Raw genomic sequence first — 21,216 nt, 5'->3', positions numbered from 1 at the left:
GTAGTTAATGGGACTCTATTTCACACGGTTCTGTGAAATATAGTACGGCAAATATATACCGGTACATACTATCCGCATAACACAGATAAATTTTCACTCCTCTGGAAAAAATCAACCTGTGAAATACCATGCCTGGAAAAAAATTACCGGGACAAATTATCCTCAGGATAAAATATCAAAGAGGAAGAAATAAACCGTTACACTTTATGTTACGAAGTTTCCGTCAGCCAGATGTCCATTGTCCTTGAACTCATTTTCATGGTTCAGTGACTACTTCATAAAAAGGTAAAGATTTTTTATAATGTTAATTTCCTTCTTATGATGAGTAATAGAGAAGTATAAAAATTGCCATATTTATTTACCTCCAGTCAACCCTTGTCTTCACCCAAAAAAGAAGGTTTGCTGCCGCGGCATATTGTATTTGATAAGTGTGTTGGTATATATCTAGATAAATGTTGTGATATTTTTGAACTCACTGTCTTTTACTGTGGATTTATTATTATTCGTTCGATACCAATTTTCGTGGATTTCGTGGGTACAAGTGAACCGCGAAATTTAATGTTCAACTAATGACATATTTACTAAATAGGATTGATAAAATATCTACGGACTTGAAAGTTTTCCTTAATCCACGAAAATTGGTTCCCACGAAAATAAACGAATTCACAGTATTTATAAAGAATAAAAAATGACTGGACCCTGATTATTAACGTACACAATCATGCATTACATTATTTCTACAACTGACTGTACGGTATGGGTTTTGCTCATTGTTGAGACCAATCGGTAACATATAGTTGAAGAATCTGATTTACTTGGATAATGTTGGATAGTAAATTGTCTCATTGGCAATCATGCTATATATCCTTATATTATAACGTCACAAGATTTTAAACCTATATATTGGCATGTATGATTCACAGGTACGAGGATTTAAATGCTATATATAAACCCAGGTATTTCTATGTCATATGATAAAAAAGGTATACAATATCACAGTCTCGTGATTGGGGTATTAAGCAATCTTTTTTCGTATATAAAACAACACATATGCTTTATTTTTCATATCAGCAAAAAACGCGCCATCAAAATGTCTACAGATTCACAGAACCTTAGAAAAAGAGCAAAAGAGCAGGAAATAAACGGCGAACAGCCTCCACGTAAGTATTTGTTTAATTGCTTGTTTGTTTGTTATTTCTTTGAAATGATAATGATAATAATCGGAAGATTAACATCATTTTAAAAAAATAGATAAATTTGGTCAAATAATAGCTTATACATGTATATCGAAGACATACATAATCTCGCACTTTTTTGACATGTTTAATTAAAATTAATGTAGAAAATCCGCCGCTCAAAATCAACATATTCGAATATGTTATTTCATTTGCATTTTTACAGTGCTTCCTATACCAGATATATGACATATATTCTAAGTTACGGTATAATATTGAGATATCTATTGAGATAGACATCGTTTTGTGTATCTCCCGGAAAGTTGCCAGAATTTAGATGAGGATGAATTTTTTTATGGTTTCTATAAACCAAAGTCAAAGATTTTATTGATAAATAATCCAAAATCTGGATAAATCATGACTGACAAGCTGTAGAATTCTTCAAATTATAATGCTATATTTCATATACAATTGTCTTCATTTGTATTTTTATTTATTTCCAGCTTATTCAGAAACATTCAATCAAATACCTCCCAATGGAAACCAGGTTGTTATTTTGCAACAAATGTTTTATGAGGAACCGGTCCGAGTTGTCTGCCAACATTGTGGGGCTGATATAGTAACATCTACCCGGTATAAAAATGGCACAGCTACTTGGTTAGTTGCGGCAGTCATGTGTTTTATTGGGTAGGTTAATAAATTTAGAAAATTCTTTATACATATTGTAAACATATTGTAATGCATATCAAAATTTATAATAAAGCTCTCTATTTTTGATACAAGGCTATAAATCATTTTCAAATCTACCTTTGTAAAAATATTCCGTAAAATCTTTTTTTATCTATATATTTCAATAGATAATCCTTCTCTCATGGTTTTTTTTAATCATAGCTCTTCATCTTTTATATAAGCTTTGGATTTTAAATATTTTGGCCCCGAGCATCACTGAAGAGACGTGTATTGTCAAAATGCGCATCTGGTGCAGGAAAATTGGTACCATAAAGGTTATTAATCATTTTTCGTAATTTGTTCATACAATAATTATTCTGTGTTTTGTAAACACTATCCATTCCCCCTTTAAGTCAAAAAAATTTTACAGTCAAATTTGTCTCAATTATTATTTTCTATTTTTAATTTGTAATTTCAGCTTAGGATTTGGTTGTTGTTTGATTCCATTCTGTATGAAAGGAGCTAAGGATGTCATACATTCATGTCCTAAATGTAGGAGAGTCGTTGGACAGTATTCTAGAATCGGAGAATAGAACATTATTGGATTTACACAATAAATTTAATACAGCAAATGCTCCAAATACAGTGATACTGAATCAACTGAGTATAAGATCTGTCTAGAGGGATCCAGGTTATGTAAATATCTGGCATACTACTGTGATAGAGGAGATGAGAAACATTTCTTTTTCAAATGTACTCATAATGAAAACTCAAGAGACTTGTATTTTTCCAGAAAATTAATCCTATTCAAAAACAGATGATACGAATAATGTATTGGTCTAAATTTGAATGTCTTTCATGTCCATCAGTTTTGCAGTATGCTGCTCCATTTATTAAAACTTCATGGTCACTAAGGAAAGTGGACTTAACAACCGTATATGTACATACATGTAGTCATTGACTTATATTCTTGTGCTGTTTCAAGTACTGTGTTAATCTGTTAATTTCATCATGTTCATGTATGCCATTGACTCCATTTGGTACATCTATAACTGTGCAATTGAATAAATATAGAATAGTGCATGCTGTAGTACCTAGACTGGATGGAGTATGTTTACTTTTACCATACAGATATATAATAGATAGCAATCTGGACTTTATAACCAAGAAATTGTTCAATTTCGATAATGTACATGTATAGATTTATGGAACAAATAAAATTGAAAACAACTTCAGAACTTTTTCTTTGTACATCATTGGATTATATCAGATAATCAAGGTGATAATGAATATGTGTTGAAGGTTGTAATTTGATGTGACCATAAACTACCTTAAACCAAAACTACTACAACCCAATACAAGACTGGAGAACATACAAAATATCCCTTCTACTATGGTTATAAGGGGTAGGGGTATAAAAATGTGAAATGAACAATACAATTACAATATATATTATATGATATTTGGACATAAATAAACTAATAAAACAAATAAAACCTTTGTGTATAAATTATTTATTTCAAATAAGTCATCTGAATGAAGATTATACAAGAATAAATGAAGATAATTGCAGTTAAAAGGAGAAATATGTTACAAGAGCTTTCCTACAAAATAATATCAGATAATTTATACAGCATTATGACCAAGAGCAAACTATATTTCACTAAGAAGCATCTAAAAATACTATTAGGTAATTTATTGTGTTTACCATAACACTATCTCTTCTTATTTCTTAAAAAAAATCCAACACAGTTTACATTTTATTTGAGCAGAAGTAGAGCTTTCCCTGGAGAGTATATTGTTAAAATGACAAAAATTTGGCCCCAAATAATGTTCAAGTTTTTGACCTTGCATAGATGCATAGATGCTATTATGATTTATAGTTTAAAAAAAATAAAACATGTTTAATTCATGGACATTTCCATATAAAATTTTGGTATTAATACAATATGTTTAAAAATAGAATTTATTTTATCTATTAAATTATTGTTCAGCTCGGGTCACTGTTCTTTTCTCAGCCCACTGAAAGAATTACTGTATTAATTGACATATTTTATGTAAATATACTCAATGGCTGACTTGAGCAATATTTCTAAATTTTTTTAAAACATTTCATTGACATTCGTAAGAGAAAAAAAAATTTCATGCAGGACTCCAAAGCCAAGTTGTCTCCCTTATTAACATTTCAATGTGTCAGTAACTGATCTACAATTTTTTTTTTTTTTTTAAATGAATTTGAGGTATTTTACTTATTTCAAGTATGAAATGAGGTTTGTTTCTTTCATTGTATTAATAAAAGAACAGTGAACAATACATTCGAAATGCTTGTAATATAAATCACATTTATTGGTTAACCTATCCCAGTTTTAATAATCTTGTTTTACATGATATACTTGGCAAAATACAAAAAGCTCCTTTAAAATGTAAAATCCTACAGCAAAAAACTCCACGACTAATAATTTTATTTACAGCTTGATGTTACATTTCTATATTCTTACCAAATATAAAAATATATTTCTGCTAAATATGTGTCATTATTTTTTCAAGTATTTCTAGACATTTTAAGCTTGTCATTTTATAATCTCTATTCATGCTATGTTTTAAGCTTGTCATTTTATAATTTTCTATTCATGCTATGTATACAATGAAAATATTCAAAACATTACTGTAACTTTATATATATTAAACCAAACTCACTGGTATGAAAAAAAGATCGAATATATTTAACCAAAGGCCGAGGATGACATAAAACAAAATTTGAGAGAGTTATTTGACAACACAATATATTAAGACTTTTTTATTTTAAACTTTAGATGAAATTTAATGTTCCTTTATTTAATATATACTTTTACTTGAATAACTGCAATTACTTATAGTGTTCCTTTTAAAATATCAAGATTGGTTTTATTGGTAAAATACATGAATCATAAAAGATACAATCAACTCTTAAAGTCTTACATAAATAATTGCCACAATTTTTAAATAAATATTGAAACATGTAGCATTTAATTCTTCAAAATCTTTAATCACATGTTTGACCAAGCTAACAGCACTTCACATGATGTTTGACAAGTGCATTCACTTCTTAATTCACAACTCTGATATAAACCACAGAAAAAAAAGAAACACAACACACAATTAAACTCTCACTAAAACATTATGCACAGACTATCTTCAAACCCATGAAGATTTATTCTCAAGTAAAAAACATTTTCATTGATGGTTGGATTTTTTACAACACAAACAAAGTTGACATAACACTACATAGAAAGCTAAAGAATCCCACATAAACCAGGGACAGTCTCTGGTCTTCCAGAAGGTAGACCGAATCTGCTCTGTGTGCAACACCTTTCATGTTTCTCAGGGTAAGTACAAGTTTCATGTGAGTTATGAACAGAAATCAAATCTCGTGTGAGTTATGAACAGAAATCAAGGGTTGATTGTACCTTATTTATATATTGATATATATTTTGGTTATAGATTTACCAACATGCATGGTAAAATACACAACAAATACTTGGCACATTGATTTAAAAAAAGTATAGCGCTACTTTTATGGAACTTTAATTACTGAATGCAATAGGCTGATATTAAACATAGTTCTATTACAAAGAAATATATAAGGCAAGTCTCTCTCTCACTTTGCTAATAAGATTAATACAATAAAAAATCCCTTATATGATCCATTATTATGATCAAGAGGCAGTCTTAAGTCAATCTAATTAAAACTAATTCCCTGCTCCCACTTATTTTTATGCTCATATGCAGCCACCAAGCATAAAAAAGTGTGAGGGTGGAGATTTTATCTTAATTCGATTGGTCTAAAGCCATCTAATAATCGTTTAATTACCAGATTATTTATACTTTTTTTATAAAACAAATCTAATACTACATGATAAGCTTCATATAAATGCATTTTATGAACAAATAAATGACCAGAGAAAAAACAGCTATATACAGTGACTATATATGTACAATTTGACATCACAAAGCATCACATTCACAACATAGAGAAAACATCCAAACGCAAAATAATGGATACATTTATCCGTAGACCTGAATGTCTAGAATATGCATGTTCATTTAAGAGTCAGCGTGACCTCATTATTTAATAATTTAAAACGACAGTCCAAAAAAAAATTAAACTTGCTTTTCTCAACAAAATCTTTAAAAAATTTCAGCCATCCAAAAATCTATAATATTTATTTTGTTTTTTTGTTGTTTTTGTTTGCATTTTCTTAAAAGATTTTTTGGCTTATAAAAAGAATATGATTGGCTTTAAATGTGATTACCCATAAAAGAGATGAAGTGATGAGGTGAATTGAATAAACAAATTTAAGGCATGGCCATAGACTCTAAAAGCTAATTAGGCAAGGTGGTCGAAATTGGTTGCTTTTTTGTTTTAAACCATTGATATAAAGTTATAAATCATCCACAGATTTATGATTTCTGCTATAAAAATGCATTCTCTGCAACTTTTACTAAGTTTACAACAGAAAAGCCAAATAAAATTATAATTTAGTCTACAATTCATAAAAGAGAAGGAAACACTATGTGTTCAGATGAAATGACAATTTTGTAACAGTTATAATACATTTCATGAAATACTTCTCAGAGTAACAGGTTTCTAGAATTATATATTTATATTATTTACAGAAATAAATATTATCAAATCTTTGTAACTTGATTAACTTACTCTTCAGTTCTTGTTTAAATACATGGGCCAAGGGCATTTTCTATTAGCTAGTTGTAACAACTAAATTGCTTTGTAACTGACCCTGGTTCTTGAAGAGCAAAAGCAACATCTGTAGCTAGTGGAAACTTCAAGATGAAAGGCACCAAAAGTTTCCTAATTTGAAGGAACATAATACTTAGTCTAATCATTTTGAAATCAACTTAGAGATTCTATGATGTGTTTAATATTATTAATAAGATAGAAATTAAATGATTTTATATTATTTATACTTTGACAAATTTATTTAATCAATGATCAGTTCGAGTGCTAAAAAAAACCATCATAAAATGCAATCCTTTTAAATAAATGAAATCTACACACAAAATATTCGGCTTCAAAACAGCAGAGTAACATTAATAAAATCATACTAAATGTTGGCTTTCTTACAACTACAGTTTTCATCTGTTATGGTAAACATGGTAAAATTTAACAATTTTACTTCAAATAAATAAGTCAATACATGTATGTTACAAAGCCATGTGTGATGGCTTTTGAAGAGCACTGTTTTGTATAGTAAAAACTTGTTACAAAAATGTTCTAGAATTGGCAAAGTTTTACAATAAAACACATTTCTTCTTCTTTGGTGGTTCTGGAGGTTCTAAGGCCGCTAGAATGGCTTCATCGAATACATTCTTTAATCCTTTCTGTAAATACATATAAGGAAATTATGAAAATATTAAAATGCATCAAACAGAATTGCAAGCTCAAATGGAGGTTGATTCTATACATGGATCAGTAGAAGAAAAAACATGTTGTAAGTATTTTGTGAACAATGAGGGATAAATTCCAGTTTGATACCAAATCATAGACAGTTTTTAATTGTAAATTCTTAGAAAAGTGTTACACAATGTTTTATATGAGGGACAGAGATGAACAAGAATGTGTCCTCAGTACACGAATGCCCCACTCGCACTATCATTTTCTATGTTCAGTGGACCGTGAAATTGGGGAAAAATCTCTAATTTGGCATTAAAATTAGAAAGATCATATCATAGGGAACATGTGTACCAAGTTTGAAGTCGATTGGACTTCAACTTCATCAAAAACTACCTCGACCAAAAACTTTAACCTGAAGCGGGACAGACGGACGAACGAACGAACGGACGAACGAACGAACGGACGCACAGACCTGAAAACATAATGCCCCTCTACTATCGTAGGTGGGGCATAACAACCCACTACCTATTCAAAATGGGCAGAAAGTTACTTTCTTCCTTGCTTCTTTAAAACAAATATTACCAATTAAACAACTTAGCCAATGTCTAAAACCTTTAGAAGAAAGTCTTCCCAAAGCTTTATAAAAAGCATTATTAATGCAGACAGAAGCCCATAGAATATTTCATACAAAACATCAACATATTAATTTTATACTTTGGTATAGATAATACGGATTGGATATTGACCAGCATAAAATCAGAGAACAGAAACCAATTTTGGGACATTCTGATGTACAGATGGACATGAATAAAATCTGCTACAGTGTGGGTATAAAAAATTATTGCAAAAGCACACAATCAATAACAGACTTATAATAAATGTGTTTATTTGAACACCTACTAACCTGTGTCAATGCTGAGCATTCTACATATTTGACCGCCCTTAGTTCTCTTGCAAGTTTCTCTCCTTGTTCACTTGTGATTGGTTTTTGTTTGTTTTTGGCTAATTTCTCTATTGTGGTTGCATCATCTCTCAAATCTACTTGTGTGCCAACTAGTAAAAATGGTGTCTTTTGACAATGATGAGTAATTTCTGGTACCCACTACAATACAAAAGAATCAATAAATAAACATTAATAAACTAGAGGCTCTAAAGAGCCTGTGTCGCTCACCTTGGTCTATGTGCATATTAAACAAAGGACACAAATGGATTCATGACAAAATTGTATTTTGGTGATGGTGATGTGTTTGAAGTTCTTACTTTACTGAACGATTTTGCTTCTTACAATTATATCTATCATGAACTTTGCCCATTAGTAACAGAGAACTATATTTGGTAAAAATTTACATAAATTTACCAAATTAATGAAAATTGTTAAAAATTGACTATAAAGGGCAATAACTCCTTAAGGGGTCAATTGACCATTTAGGTCATGTTGACTTATTTGTAGATCTTACTTTGCTGAACATTATTGCTGTTTACAGTTTATCTCTAACTATAATAATATTCAAGATAATAACCAACCAGATGCTCCGCAGGGCGTAGCTTTATACGACCGCAGAGGTTGAACCCTGAACGGTTAGGGCAAGTATGGACACAACATTCAAGCTGGATTCAGCTCTAAATTTGGATTGTGATTAAATAGTTGACAGAGCATAGGTTTCTGACACAGAATGAATGTGTTCTAATGAACTTAAAATTTTTGTTTCTCTTAGAGCAATTCACTATGCTGTTGAATATTAATCCTCTCAAAAAAATGTTTGAAGAAATTTTCTTTTTTATTTATGAAATTTCAAATGAGAAAAATTGAACCCAATTTTTTTAATCACATCCCCCTTTCCCTTATTCCAAAACTAATCTCAATTAAAATTTCTAATGGAATTTGCAACAATAACTACTCATTTAAATACATCATAAAATATTAAGATGTAAAAAAACTGCTTGTTATCACTGAATGGTAAAGATTATTTTAATTTATCAGTTGGTAGTAAAAAGTGAATATACATTGTATATTGTATATAACAAAGATTTAAGTTGATTCTGGACAAAGAAAGATAACTCCAATTAAAAAAAAATCTTGCTATTGCACAATATTTTGCAATTAGATATTTCTTGCTTACTATTCTGGACAAAGAAAGATAACTCTAATTAATTTTTTTTTGATATTTCACAATATTGTGCAATTAGATATTTCTTGCCATTGCGCAATACTGTGCAATTGAAAAGACTTGCTATTGCACAATACTTAATATAATAATTTTAGATCCTGATTTGGACCAACTTGAAAACTGGGCCCATAATAAAAAATCTTAGTACATTTTTGAATTCAGCATATCAAAGAACTTCAAGATTTCAATTTTTGTTAAAATCAGACTAAGTTTAATTTTGGACCCTTTGGACTTTAGTGTAGACCAATTTGAAAACAGGACCAAAAATAAAGAATCTACATACACAGTTAGATTTGGTATATCAAAGAACCCCATTTATTCAATTTTTGATGAAATCAAACAAAGTTTAATTTTGGACCCCGATTTGGACCAGTTTGAAAACTGGGCCAATAATCAAGAATCTAAGTACATTTTTAGATTCAGCATATCAAAGAACCTAACTGATTCATTTTTTGTCAAAATCAAACTAAGTTTAATTTTGGACCCTTTGGACCTTAATGTAGACCAATTTGAAAACGGGACCAAAAGTTAAGAATCTACATACACAGTCATGACAGTTAGATTCAGCATATCAAAGAACCCCAATTATTCAATTTTGATGAAATCAAACAAAAGTTTAATTTTGGACCCTTTGGGCCCCTTATTATGTTGGGACCAAAACTCCCAAAATCAAACCCAACCTTTCTTTTATGGTCATAAACCTTGTGTTTAAATTTCATAGATTTCTATTTACTTATACTAACGTTATGGTGCGAAAACCAAGAAAAATGCTTATTTGGGTCCCTTTTTGGCCCCTAAATCCTAAACTGTTGGGACCTAAACTCCCAAAATCAATACCAACCTTCCTTTTGTAGTCATTAACATTGTGTTTAAATTTCATTGATTTCTATTTACTTAAACTAATGTTATTGTGCGAAAACCAAGAATAATGCTTATTTGGGCCCTTTTTTGGCCCCTAATTCCTAAACTGTTGAGACCAAAACTCCCAAAATCAATCCCAACCGTTCTTTTGTGGTCATAAACCTTGTGTCAAAATTTCATAGATTTCTATTAACTTAAACTAAAGTTATAGTGCGAAAACCACGAAAATGCTTGTTTGGGCCCTTTTTGGCCCCTAATTCCTAAAATGTTGGGACCAAAACTCCCAAAATCAATACCAACCTTCCTTTTGTGGTCATAAACCTTGTGTTAAAATTTCATAGATTTCCATTCACTTTTACTAAAGTTAGAGTGCGAAAACTAAAAGTATTCGGACGCCGGACGACGACGACTACGACGACGACGCCGACGCCAACGTGATAGCAATATACGACGAAAATTTTTTCAAAATTTGCGGTCGTATAAAAACAGCAAAATTTCTTCAAAATTACCAATTCAGGGGCAGCAACCCAACAACCGATTGACCGATTCATCTGAAAATTTCAGGGCAGATAGTTCTTGACCTGATAAACATTTTTATCCCCTGTCAGATTTCCTCAAAATGCTTTGGTTTTAGTGTTATAAGCCAAAAACTGCATTTTACCCCTATGTTCTATTTTTAGCGGTGGCGGCCATCTTGGTTGGTTGACCAGGTCACGCCACACATTTTTTAAACTAGATACCCCAAAGATGATTGTGGCCAAGTTTGGATTAATTTGGCCAAGAAGTTTCAGAGGAGAAGATTTTTGTAAAAGATTACTTTAATTTACGAAAAATGGTTAAAAATTGACTATAAAGGGCAATAACTCCTAAACGGGTCAACTGACCATTTTGGTCATGTTGACTTATTTGTAGATCTTACTTTGCTGAACATTATTGCTGTTTACAGTTTATCTCTATCTATAATAATATTCAAGATAATAACCAAAAACAGCAAAATTTCCTCAAAATTACCAATTCAGGGGCAGCAACCCAACAACTGATTGACCGATTCATCTGAAAATTTTAGGGCAGATAGATCTTGACCTGATAAACATTTTTATCCCATGTCAGATTTCCTCAAAATGCTTTGGTTTTTGAGTTATAAGCCAAAAACTGCATTTTACCCCTTTGTTCTATTTTTAGCCGTGGCGGCCATCTTGGTTGGTTGACCAGGTCACGCCACACATTTTTTAAACTAGATACCCCAAAGATGATTGTGGCCAAGTTTGGATTAATTTGGCCAAGTAGTTTCAGAGGAGAAGATTTTTGTAAAAGATTACTTTAATTAACGAAAAATGGTTAAAAATGGACTATAAAGGGCAATAACTCCTAAACGGGTCAACTGACCATTTTGGTCATGTTGACTTATTTGTAGATCTTACTTTGATGAACATTATTGCTGTTTACAGTTTATCTCTAACTATAATAATATTCAAGATAATAACCAAAAACAGCAAAATTTCTTCAAAATTACCAACTCAGGGGCAGCAACCCAACAACCGATTGACCGATTCATCTGAAAATTTCAGGGCAGATAGATCTTGACCTGACAAACATTTTTACCCCATGTCAGATTTGCTCTAAATGCTTTGGTTTTTGAGTTATAAGCCAAAAACTGCATTTTACCCCTATGTTCTATTTTTAGCCGTGGCGGCCATCTTGGTTGGTTGACCGGGTCACGCCACACATTTTTTAAACTAGATACCCCAATGATGATTGTGGCCAAGTTTGGTTTGATTTGGCCCAGTAGTTGCAGAGGAGAAGATTTTTGTAAAAGTTAACGACGACGGACGACGGACGCCAAGTGATGAGAAAAGCTCACTTGGCCCTTTGGGCCAGGTGAGCTAAAAATAATACTGTATTAAAGCCAATAATTATAGCTAATTTGATACTGAAGGAATTTGTTTAAATTATACTGATTACCTGTTAAGATTTCATATCAAAGTAGATAGACACAGTACCCAGTGATATTGTTGTCTTTTTTCCAAACTAGAATTCATTTTTTTGTTGGGGAAAAATGCATAATTTCAATTGAAATTAAAGAACCTTAGTGAGCACGCTCACATACCCCACGTCCCCGCATTGTCATAGGAGAAATTAAATAAGTATAAGAAAAAATACTGAATAATAATTTCCTGTCAATATACACATCTACATAGTATGTCCTTATTATCTACAAAATTTCATGAAATTCTGTTGTGTGTTTTCAGAGGAGTTGAGATGACAAACTGTTGCAGAAGTACATTGAAGCAAATAAGTTCAAAGGGGCATAACTCCTAGAAAAAAAATTGAATCGTAATTTCCTGTTGATATGCACATCTACGTAGTATGTCCTTATTATCTGAAAAGCTTTCGTGAAATTCTGTTGTGTGGTTTGAGAGGAGTTGCGATGACAAACTGTTGCAGTAGTACATTAAAGAAATAAGTTCAAAGGGGCGTAACTCCTAGAAAAAAATTGAATCGCAATTTCCCATCGATATTCACAACAACATAGTATGTCCTTATTATCTGAAAAGGTTTCGTGAAATTCTGTTGTGTGGTTTGAGAGGAGTTGCGATGACAAACTGTTGCAGTAGTACATTAAAGTAAATAAGTTCAAAGGGGCGCAACTCCTAGAAAAAAAATTTGAATCGCAATTTCCCGTCGATATGCACAACTACATAGTATGTCCTTATTATCTGAAAAGGTTTCGTGAAATTCTGTTGTGTGGTTTGAGAGGAGTTGCGATGACAAGAAACAGGACTGACGGACGTACTGACGGGTCAAAAACATTATACCCATGGAAAAAGCCGGATTTGGATGTATTTGAGGCAAACAGGGAAATTAAATGTGAATGCATTCCTTTCTAAACATACAGTATGTCTCTTTTATCACTGTACTTATTCTAATGAATTATAGGGGTTTTAAAAAGTAATATTTTTCAATTCATGCACACATGCATGAAAAAAAATGTTATTTGGTGTAAAACATTTTTAAAATCAGTTTTGAATAGTAGAAATAGTGTTTGTATCAAATACTTCATTAAATGAAAAAAAAACAAAGAGAAGAACATGTACTATTATTTGTTAAAATTTTACAAACTAGACTAAATATATTTGTAGATATCCATTTGAATTATCATTCCTTCATAAGAAATAATAATTGATACAGTTAATGTAGCAATTTGTAACACAATTAATTTAAAGTACATTTCTTTTTGACAATAAATGCAAATTTAAAATCCACCATTTGGAGATTCTTCATAGATATTCAATCATTAACAAGTCCCTCCACTTCTGTTTTATGTCAAATCATTGTACCTTCCCCATATCAGTATTTTGCTGGCCATGTTGACAGTGTTTCATGTGTATATATATTTCCTGTTGACAAAATTTATTTATTTCGAAAAACTAAGGATTTTCTTATCCCAGGAATGGATTACCTTGGCTGTATTTGGCACAACTTTTTGAAATTGCGGGTCCTCAATGCTCTTCAACTTTGTACTTGTTTGGCTTTACAACTTTTTTATCTGACCGTAACTGATGAGTCTTATGTAGACTACAAGCGTGTCTGGTGTATTGAATTATAATCCTGGTATCTTTGATAACTACTATATGTGTCTATATATTACCTTTTCTTTCACATTTTCAAATGATGCTGGTGAGACTACAAGCGTGCCTGGCGTACTGAATTATAATCCTGGTACAAATGTACCTTTGATAACTACTATATGTGTCTATATATTACCTTTTCTTTCACATTTTCAAATGATGCTGGTGAGACTACAAGCGTGCCTGGCGTACTGAATTATAATCCTGGTACTTTTGATAACTACTATATATGTTTCTATATATTACCTTTTCTTTCACATTTTCAAATGATGCTGGTGAGACTACAGAGAAACAAACAAGGAAGACATCTGTTTGTGGATAACTCAATGGACGTAATCTGTCGTAATCTTCTTGTCCGGCTGTATCAAATAAACCTAAGGTATAGGGTTCTCCACCTATCATAACAGTTACTGCATAATTATCAAATACCTGCAAAAAATACAAGTGGGTTAGCAAAACAAGTTTCATTGGTTTCAGAAGGAACTTTAGAGTAATAATAATGAATGATGGGTGAGTTTGCAATGACTAAAGCATGTGATTGTCAAACATAATATAAATCTATGTTGACAAGAGTATAAGAAATTGTTTTCTCTCTCTAGATCTCTCTCTATTGATCTACATGTATATGTTCATACATGTACATGTACACAGAAATATTGCAAAAAAATAGTTTTAATAATATATATATTTATCCACAAACTGTTTAAGATTTACACTCTGTATCTTTTAATTTATATATATATATTTATATATATAACTTGTCTAAAAATCAACCCAACAATGTTAGATCTGTAAATTTGCTTTTACAAATGTTTTGTTCTTCCCTCGCCAGGATTTGAACTCATGCTACTGAGATAACGTGACACCAAATCGCCTGCGCTGTATCTGGCGCGCTAGACCACTCGACATATATTGGTCATTCTCAGCAGAATTACACCCAAAATAACAATCAATTGAATTTTTTTTACAGTATGCCAAATTATAAATCATTAGTTTTAGCTGCAGAAAAATCTGTGTATTGTATAAAATTGAAAGAGACACTAAATTGATTTTTACTTTTATCAATGTTTATAAATCATGTAAATGTGTTATAGTTTTATAGAATTTTGATTCACAATATTCACAACATCATGTTGACTTTCTTGCATTGTCAGCATTTTTGTCCCATTGGCATTGTACACAAAATTTAACTAGTTGTACACAAAGCAAATTTGGGACTCTCACCACAAATTAAAAGGTTAAGTAATACCATTTTGCTCTGCAAATGTGAAATAAAATGTTTTGAATGTATAAACTTACTGTTGGTACATATTCTGAAGGGAATTTATTAGTTGTATAAGATATTAATAAACATGTCTTTCCTACAGCACCGTCTCCCACAACCACACACTTGATTGTCTGCATGGTGGAAATATCTGAAAAAAGAATAATAAACAATATTAACTAGAGCAAAGTCTTCTATATTTTTTTGGTATATAGATTTTAATCATTAAATGTATGCTTAAAGGAATGACTAGGTTTTAAATCCTACCCATGTATTTGAAGAAGCTACATTGTACCATAAGTGGCTAAACATGTACTGTAGACAAGTCTTAAAGAATGACTAGGTTTAAAACCCAATCCATGTTAAATTGTATCTGAAGACACCACCATACATTGTAAGTGTTGAAACATGTAGACCAGAAAAAAGCATTTCCTTGTAGTAATCCAGGATGTTGTTGTCTTTTTATAGTTTTACCTTCCAATGTTTGTTAATTCTTAAATAATCATAATAATTAAATAGAAGCATTTGTTGAGTTGTAGTAATTGTCAAATTTAGCTTTAGTTACCCTGGAATTTACTTCCCTATTGCACATGCTGTCATGGCTGTAACATGTGTATAAACAATTAAAATATGCAATGTTTTACCACACTTGGTTTATATGACTTTTACCACATTTCTTCCTTAGAATCATTTTCATACATTTATGACTTTTTTATGTCCTCTTATTCATGTTATTTCTGACAATAAGCAACAATCTATAAATAACCAAAGCATACATGTACCTACTTTGACCTATAATCATGATAATTTGTAACTTTTACTACATGTATGCATTGTGTCAATGTGACTTGGATTGACAGTTGTCTCATTGGCACTCATTCCACATCTTCTTACTTACACTGTAGGTTTTTTTTTTAAATGAATGACAGTTAGTAAGTATTTTATATTTTGGTGTATGAATCTGAAAATGATTGAACCAAGACTTGTGTATGTTGACTAAAGTTATGACACATAACTTGGGTTCTCATGTATTATATGTACATTCAGTCATTGTAACTGAACTTTTAATTTTCCATTTTTAATCATTTGTCGTTGTTTTTCCCCACTTTACCTTTATCTGATCATCGACAGTATACAATGTATATGAATATCAAAAATCAAACATCCATTTTAAAATTAAGTAAATTCTATCCAATATCAAAATGTTGTTTTTTACACCTATCCACAGAACTTGGCACACAATCAGCAAAACTTCTAAAAAGTCACATTTGGCAACCTTTTGAGATCGTAATATGCTTATCTGTTATCATGCTCATACCACATTATTTATTTCGCTTTAAAAGGCTTAAAGCATCTTCAAAATTGATTAAAATAAGTTTTTTGTGTTTGTCCAACTAGCTGGTATATATAATTATATATAATTTCACCCTGGTTACATACATTTTGTACTTTTAAAATTAGTTTTTAATTTATAATTTTTGTTCTTGTGCATGTTTCACACTTTTTTTTGTTTAGCCTGATTAAATTTGTACAGCAAAATCAAGCTACAATTGTAACCAGCATATACTTAATTTGGAGGACAGTGAGCAATGGTGAGTGAAGAAATGAAAACAAAATAATTAAAAATTAACTCATTGTTTCTCTCAACTGACACACTTTTTTTTCATATGACATATAAATGTACATGTAGTTGATGGGCAATTAAAGTGTCCCTTATATTTAAAACTTAGACAAATAAGGTTGACTACTTTTGATCTATAAACATGATAAATAAGACAGAAAAATAATTTATTTTCTGAATTTCCTTCCAGGGGACAATCTGATATTCACCATGTCTGAAATTCTCGCTGCCATATTTATTTTTTAAACCCTTGTTCTTTGTTTGCATCTCATGTTTTCTACTTGACTCGTCGTTCTTTTTGTCTTGCTTGCCTTATGTTTTATTAAGTATTTATCAATCTGAATCTACATTCAAAATCTAAAGAAATGACACATCGGGTGAATGATAGATAAAACGAATCCGGGTCAGTTCTCGCCTGATTTTTATTAGTTTTGTACATGTATGTACAAATGTAATAACTTTGTAATCAAGTTTTGGCAAGTGCATTCCTATAAGTACTGTATATAAGTTGTCATTGTCTCAAAATAAAGTGAGACAATGGTTTTTTTCCATGTTGAATAAATCTTAATCATGTTTTGGATAGTGAATTGTTGAAAAAAAAATTATTGTTTCTAAATAAAGTGAGATTCTATCAACTTTTGTGTTGAATGAATCTTAATCATGTTTTGGTTAGTAAAATGCTATAATTTATTGTTTTAAATTATTGTTGGAACTTTCAGATCAATGAGCCAAGCAGTTGAGTTAAAAACACTTATCTTTTGTGGTTTTCATTTAAAATCTTCAATGTTTTACTCATACCAAGCTAAATACATGCAGTATTTATATCACAGCAATTTAAAACAATTAACAATCATAATTTTCTAATTATTAAACTGGAATTTGATTTTAAATTTTGTGTGAACGTGTAGGGAGCCAACAGACCTTGGGTGCGAACGTGTAGGGTGGGAAAGTGTATTAGGCGTAAACGGACCTGATACCGGATATAAAACGTAATTGACTGTCCCTGGTCAATAGACAAAGCCAAAACAATGTTATATGCGACTCTGGTTCTCATACAAATGTACTTATTTTTATTCATTTTCGGAATCAACCTATTTCCGATGTTATTTAATAGCTATCATCATGAACATTGATGTTTTGACTAAAATATATATTTTTACTTGCTGATCATTGGTTTCTTTAACATAAATTAAACATCTTTATACCATTTGTATACGTTTTGACTATTTTTGTTGGATTTGAACTTTGTCTTGTACAAATGTATATTTTTTTACTTGTCGACGGGCAACCCAGACAAACATAATTACTTGTCCAGTTGTTCAAATGTAGGAGTCTGATAGTATTTTCACACCCCTGAACCCTGATGATTGATTTTTAAAATTTTTTTTTTATTGTTTACAAAACAAGATGTTCAGTTACGTTAAGTTTTAAGTGTACACAATTTAAAACAGCAAATAGGATGAACTTTAACAGGCTTTTTTTTTATTTATTATAGAGACACAGTACACTGTAATGCCTGTACAGAGATACATGATAAACAAGGCACTCCCAAGCCCCCTTTTTGGTTTGAAAAAGTCTGTGTTTTCATTCATTTATTTACCAAATAAAATGCACAGTTTACTTTGATAACTGTTCAAGGGAAAAACTTCTTTCAAATGAAACGTTATAAGTTAGAATTACGAGGATTAAAGAGGAGAACATTAACATTTACAGGCACCGGAAGCCATGCCGCCATTATTTTTGACAGACTCCGAGCAAGAATTCATTGGATAAAGAATCTCAGAGTTAAATGGGACAGATAAATCCCAAAAGAGTCCTTTGGATTGATGCCTCAAAAACTATCTAACTTCATACTTAGATCTTTTGTTGATAATCATTCAAATAATACCTACAATACTAATTTCCGGGGTGTTCAGTTAATCCAATTTTAACCGGAAAAACTTACAGCGCATGCGTCTATGACGTGATTTTCTTCTTAAAATAGCTCCAATAAATACACTAGTAACGTAGCACCTGTCAACATTCAAATGATCGGCAATACACAAATTCAGCTGATATATGTCCCAAGTTTAAATCCAAATATAACGACGAATCAAATTTCTGGCCTATTTTTATGGTTCTATTCTTGGATAAAACGAGAAAATAGAATAAGAGTTTTGATATAGACTATTTTTTTCAGTATAGATCGATCTATACAGTCAGTGATTAAACCGTTTTATTATCTTTTTAAGTCAATTGTTGAATGAATAGGTTAACTATATACATGATATATATTAAAGGATATGAAGGTGTTTTACAGAGATAAGAATTCTGTGCAAAAAAGTAAGCCTGGAAGGGAGGCCAAAAAGTATAGATAAAAGAAGGTAGAGGTGATGAAATATATACATAATCAAAATATTGATTGATTGTTGGTTGTCTAAAGTCCAGTGGCAAATATTTGATGCTTGTTTAGGACGAATATAAAAAAGATCAATTGACAGGAAAATAAAGTATAAAGTGAAATAGTTACGATGATGTGACCCCCCTAAAAAAAAACCCAACACAACAACAACAAAAAACAACAAAATAAACCCACCCACACTCGCATATATACATGTATACATCTCAAAAAATATATAAATTTTGGTTTTGGTGCCCCCCCCCCCAGGAATCGAGGTTCTGGATCCGCCCCTGTGTTCTGTGATTAATTATTAACTAATCAATCAGAAAATCATATGGACACAGTTATAGCGTATTTGTTTGTTTGTTAGTTAATTGTATAGACATATTTTTTTAAATATTCAGTGACCGGATAATTTTCCGCCGTATTTTTTGTCTACTCATGTGTATTTAATTATCAACGATGGCCTAAATAAAAATAATAAATCATACATTCTGTATAAATATTCGCTTATCTTTCGCCATATGACAAGGTCATGTATACATGCAGTTGAATGATGTCTTCTTTTTAAAAAAAATCAAATTTATATAATTAAACCCTTATGGGTGTACATGCAGATTGACATGCCCGAAATCTTCTGCATTTATTAGTGGAAATCGGGATTTCAACTAGCCCTCAGTAACTGCGAGTAGTCTTAGATTAGAACTCTGGGACTTTTTTTTGTAGTTGCTATAGTTATTCGATTTTCAATGAGTTAATGCTTTATCTGATTTTCAATGAGTTAATGCTTTATCTGATTTTCGATGAGTCAAAGCCTATTCAACCTATGTTTAGTTGTTTCTAATGTTCTGCTGTTAACCACTGTCAAATGTTTAGTAGGGTCCTAAGTTTCGGATGGGCCTAAGTTTCGGAGGGATTCGGACTCTCATATACATATTAATGTGTCTATGATTGAGATATAATTGGCATCAATAAGACAGCAACCACATAACACGGATAAAACAAAAGAGACTATTGAAGGTTGTCATTACGTTTTCAATAATGAACGGGCACAAACCCTAAAATTATACCATGCAAACTCAGAATCGCTTTGAATCTTTACAAGTTACGTTAGCTAGTCAAAAGGTAGTTTGACCGTTCATCAGGTTCAAATGGTTGCAAGACTTTTGTTTCCGAGCACAGCTGCTAATCAAGGAGCATATATATAGATACTATGAGAATGAATACTAAAAGGAAACCCTTCGGTCATTCATAACCACTAGATCATTCGTGGTATGCATTGTAGTGTGTAGGAAGCTGCCAGGTGAGCGACCAAATCTTTGGGGTCGTTTTAGGTATAATTAGACTGCTCGGATGAAAAAATATGATTTAATCTTGCCCGAAATGCATATTAGTATAGTAATAGTATGCAGATCAAAGGTTACAAGCGTAAACAATTATGCATGCTTCACAGCGCTAGCAGTTCAGTTTCGTAATACAGCTTTTTTTTTTTTTTTATTATTTTTTATTTTTTTTATCAAATTTGGAAATATCAAAACTATCCAATGTTGTTAGGCTACGTACGCTCCTCTAAGGTTAGGGTGGAGAGTATCGTAGTTAAAACTAACAGCGGATCTGATTTTCATTGCATCAAACACTCAATCTATTACAATGGCGGATCCAGGGGGTGGGGTCGGAACCCCCCTTTTTTTTGGACGCTCAATGCATCAATCTCCCATACAGACAGAGTTATCGTCCTTTCCTCCTCCTCCTGTCTGTATGGGAGATTGTCAATGCATTTGAATGTAGTTGCCCCCCTTGTCTTTGGTTACTGGGGAACCCCCTTTTTAAAATGGCTGGACCCGCCCCTGTATTACATAATGTTGTCTGCTTAAAGGGATAATTCGCGAATTTTTACTTATCAGCTAATTATGTCCATAATACAATAAAAAACATATTCACCAAGTTTTATCTGGATATGAACAGCAATAAAGGAGAAAATTAAGAATTATTAATTTTATTTCTTCGAACTTCCTGACTTATGTGACGTAGTTTATGTCTTTAAGCATGCCGGGAGT

The 21,216-nt window shown here is 31.4% G+C and overlaps 2 protein-coding genes across 5 annotated transcripts; one reads left to right on the top strand and one right to left on the bottom strand.

Moving 5' to 3' along the window:
* The first annotated feature begins 967 nt into the window (after positions 1-967).
* On the top strand, positions 968-4,278 carry LOC139502096 (LITAF domain-containing protein-like). The gene is made up of 3 exons (XM_071291458.1): positions 968-1,160; positions 1,679-1,862; positions 2,323-4,278. The coding sequence occupies exons 1-3, from the start codon at positions 1,091-1,093 to the stop codon at positions 2,435-2,437; spliced, it is 369 nt and encodes a 122-aa protein (XP_071147559.1). The 5' UTR covers positions 968-1,090; the 3' UTR covers positions 2,438-4,278.
* Positions 3,343-18,945, bottom strand: LOC139502095 (cdc42 homolog). Of its 4 annotated transcripts, none has more exons than XM_071291453.1 (5): positions 18,725-18,945; positions 15,194-15,309; positions 14,141-14,323; positions 8,141-8,338; positions 3,343-7,223 (listed from the first exon to the last, which is right to left on the bottom strand). In XM_071291453.1, exons 1-5 carry the CDS (start codon positions 18,729-18,731, stop codon positions 7,134-7,136), a joined length of 594 nt encoding a protein of 197 aa, XP_071147554.1. In that variant the 5' UTR covers positions 18,732-18,945; the 3' UTR covers positions 3,343-7,133. The 4 variants fall into 4 exon arrangements, with proteins under 4 accessions (XP_071147554.1, XP_071147556.1, XP_071147557.1 ...); XM_071291455.1 differs by having other exon boundaries at positions 18,672-18,822; XM_071291456.1 differs by lacking the exon at positions 18,725-18,945 and adding an exon at positions 18,634-18,691.
* Between the last annotated feature and the right edge of the window lie 2,271 nt (positions 18,946-21,216).

The sequence above is a fragment of the Mytilus edulis genome, chromosome 13 (assembly GCF_963676685.1).
Source record: "Mytilus edulis chromosome 13, xbMytEdul2.2, whole genome shotgun sequence".
NCBI lineage: Eukaryota > Metazoa > Mollusca > Bivalvia > Mytilida > Mytilidae > Mytilus > Mytilus edulis.
Note: the sequence above shows the minus strand (reverse complement) of the source record. Positions and strands in the feature narration are given on the sequence as shown.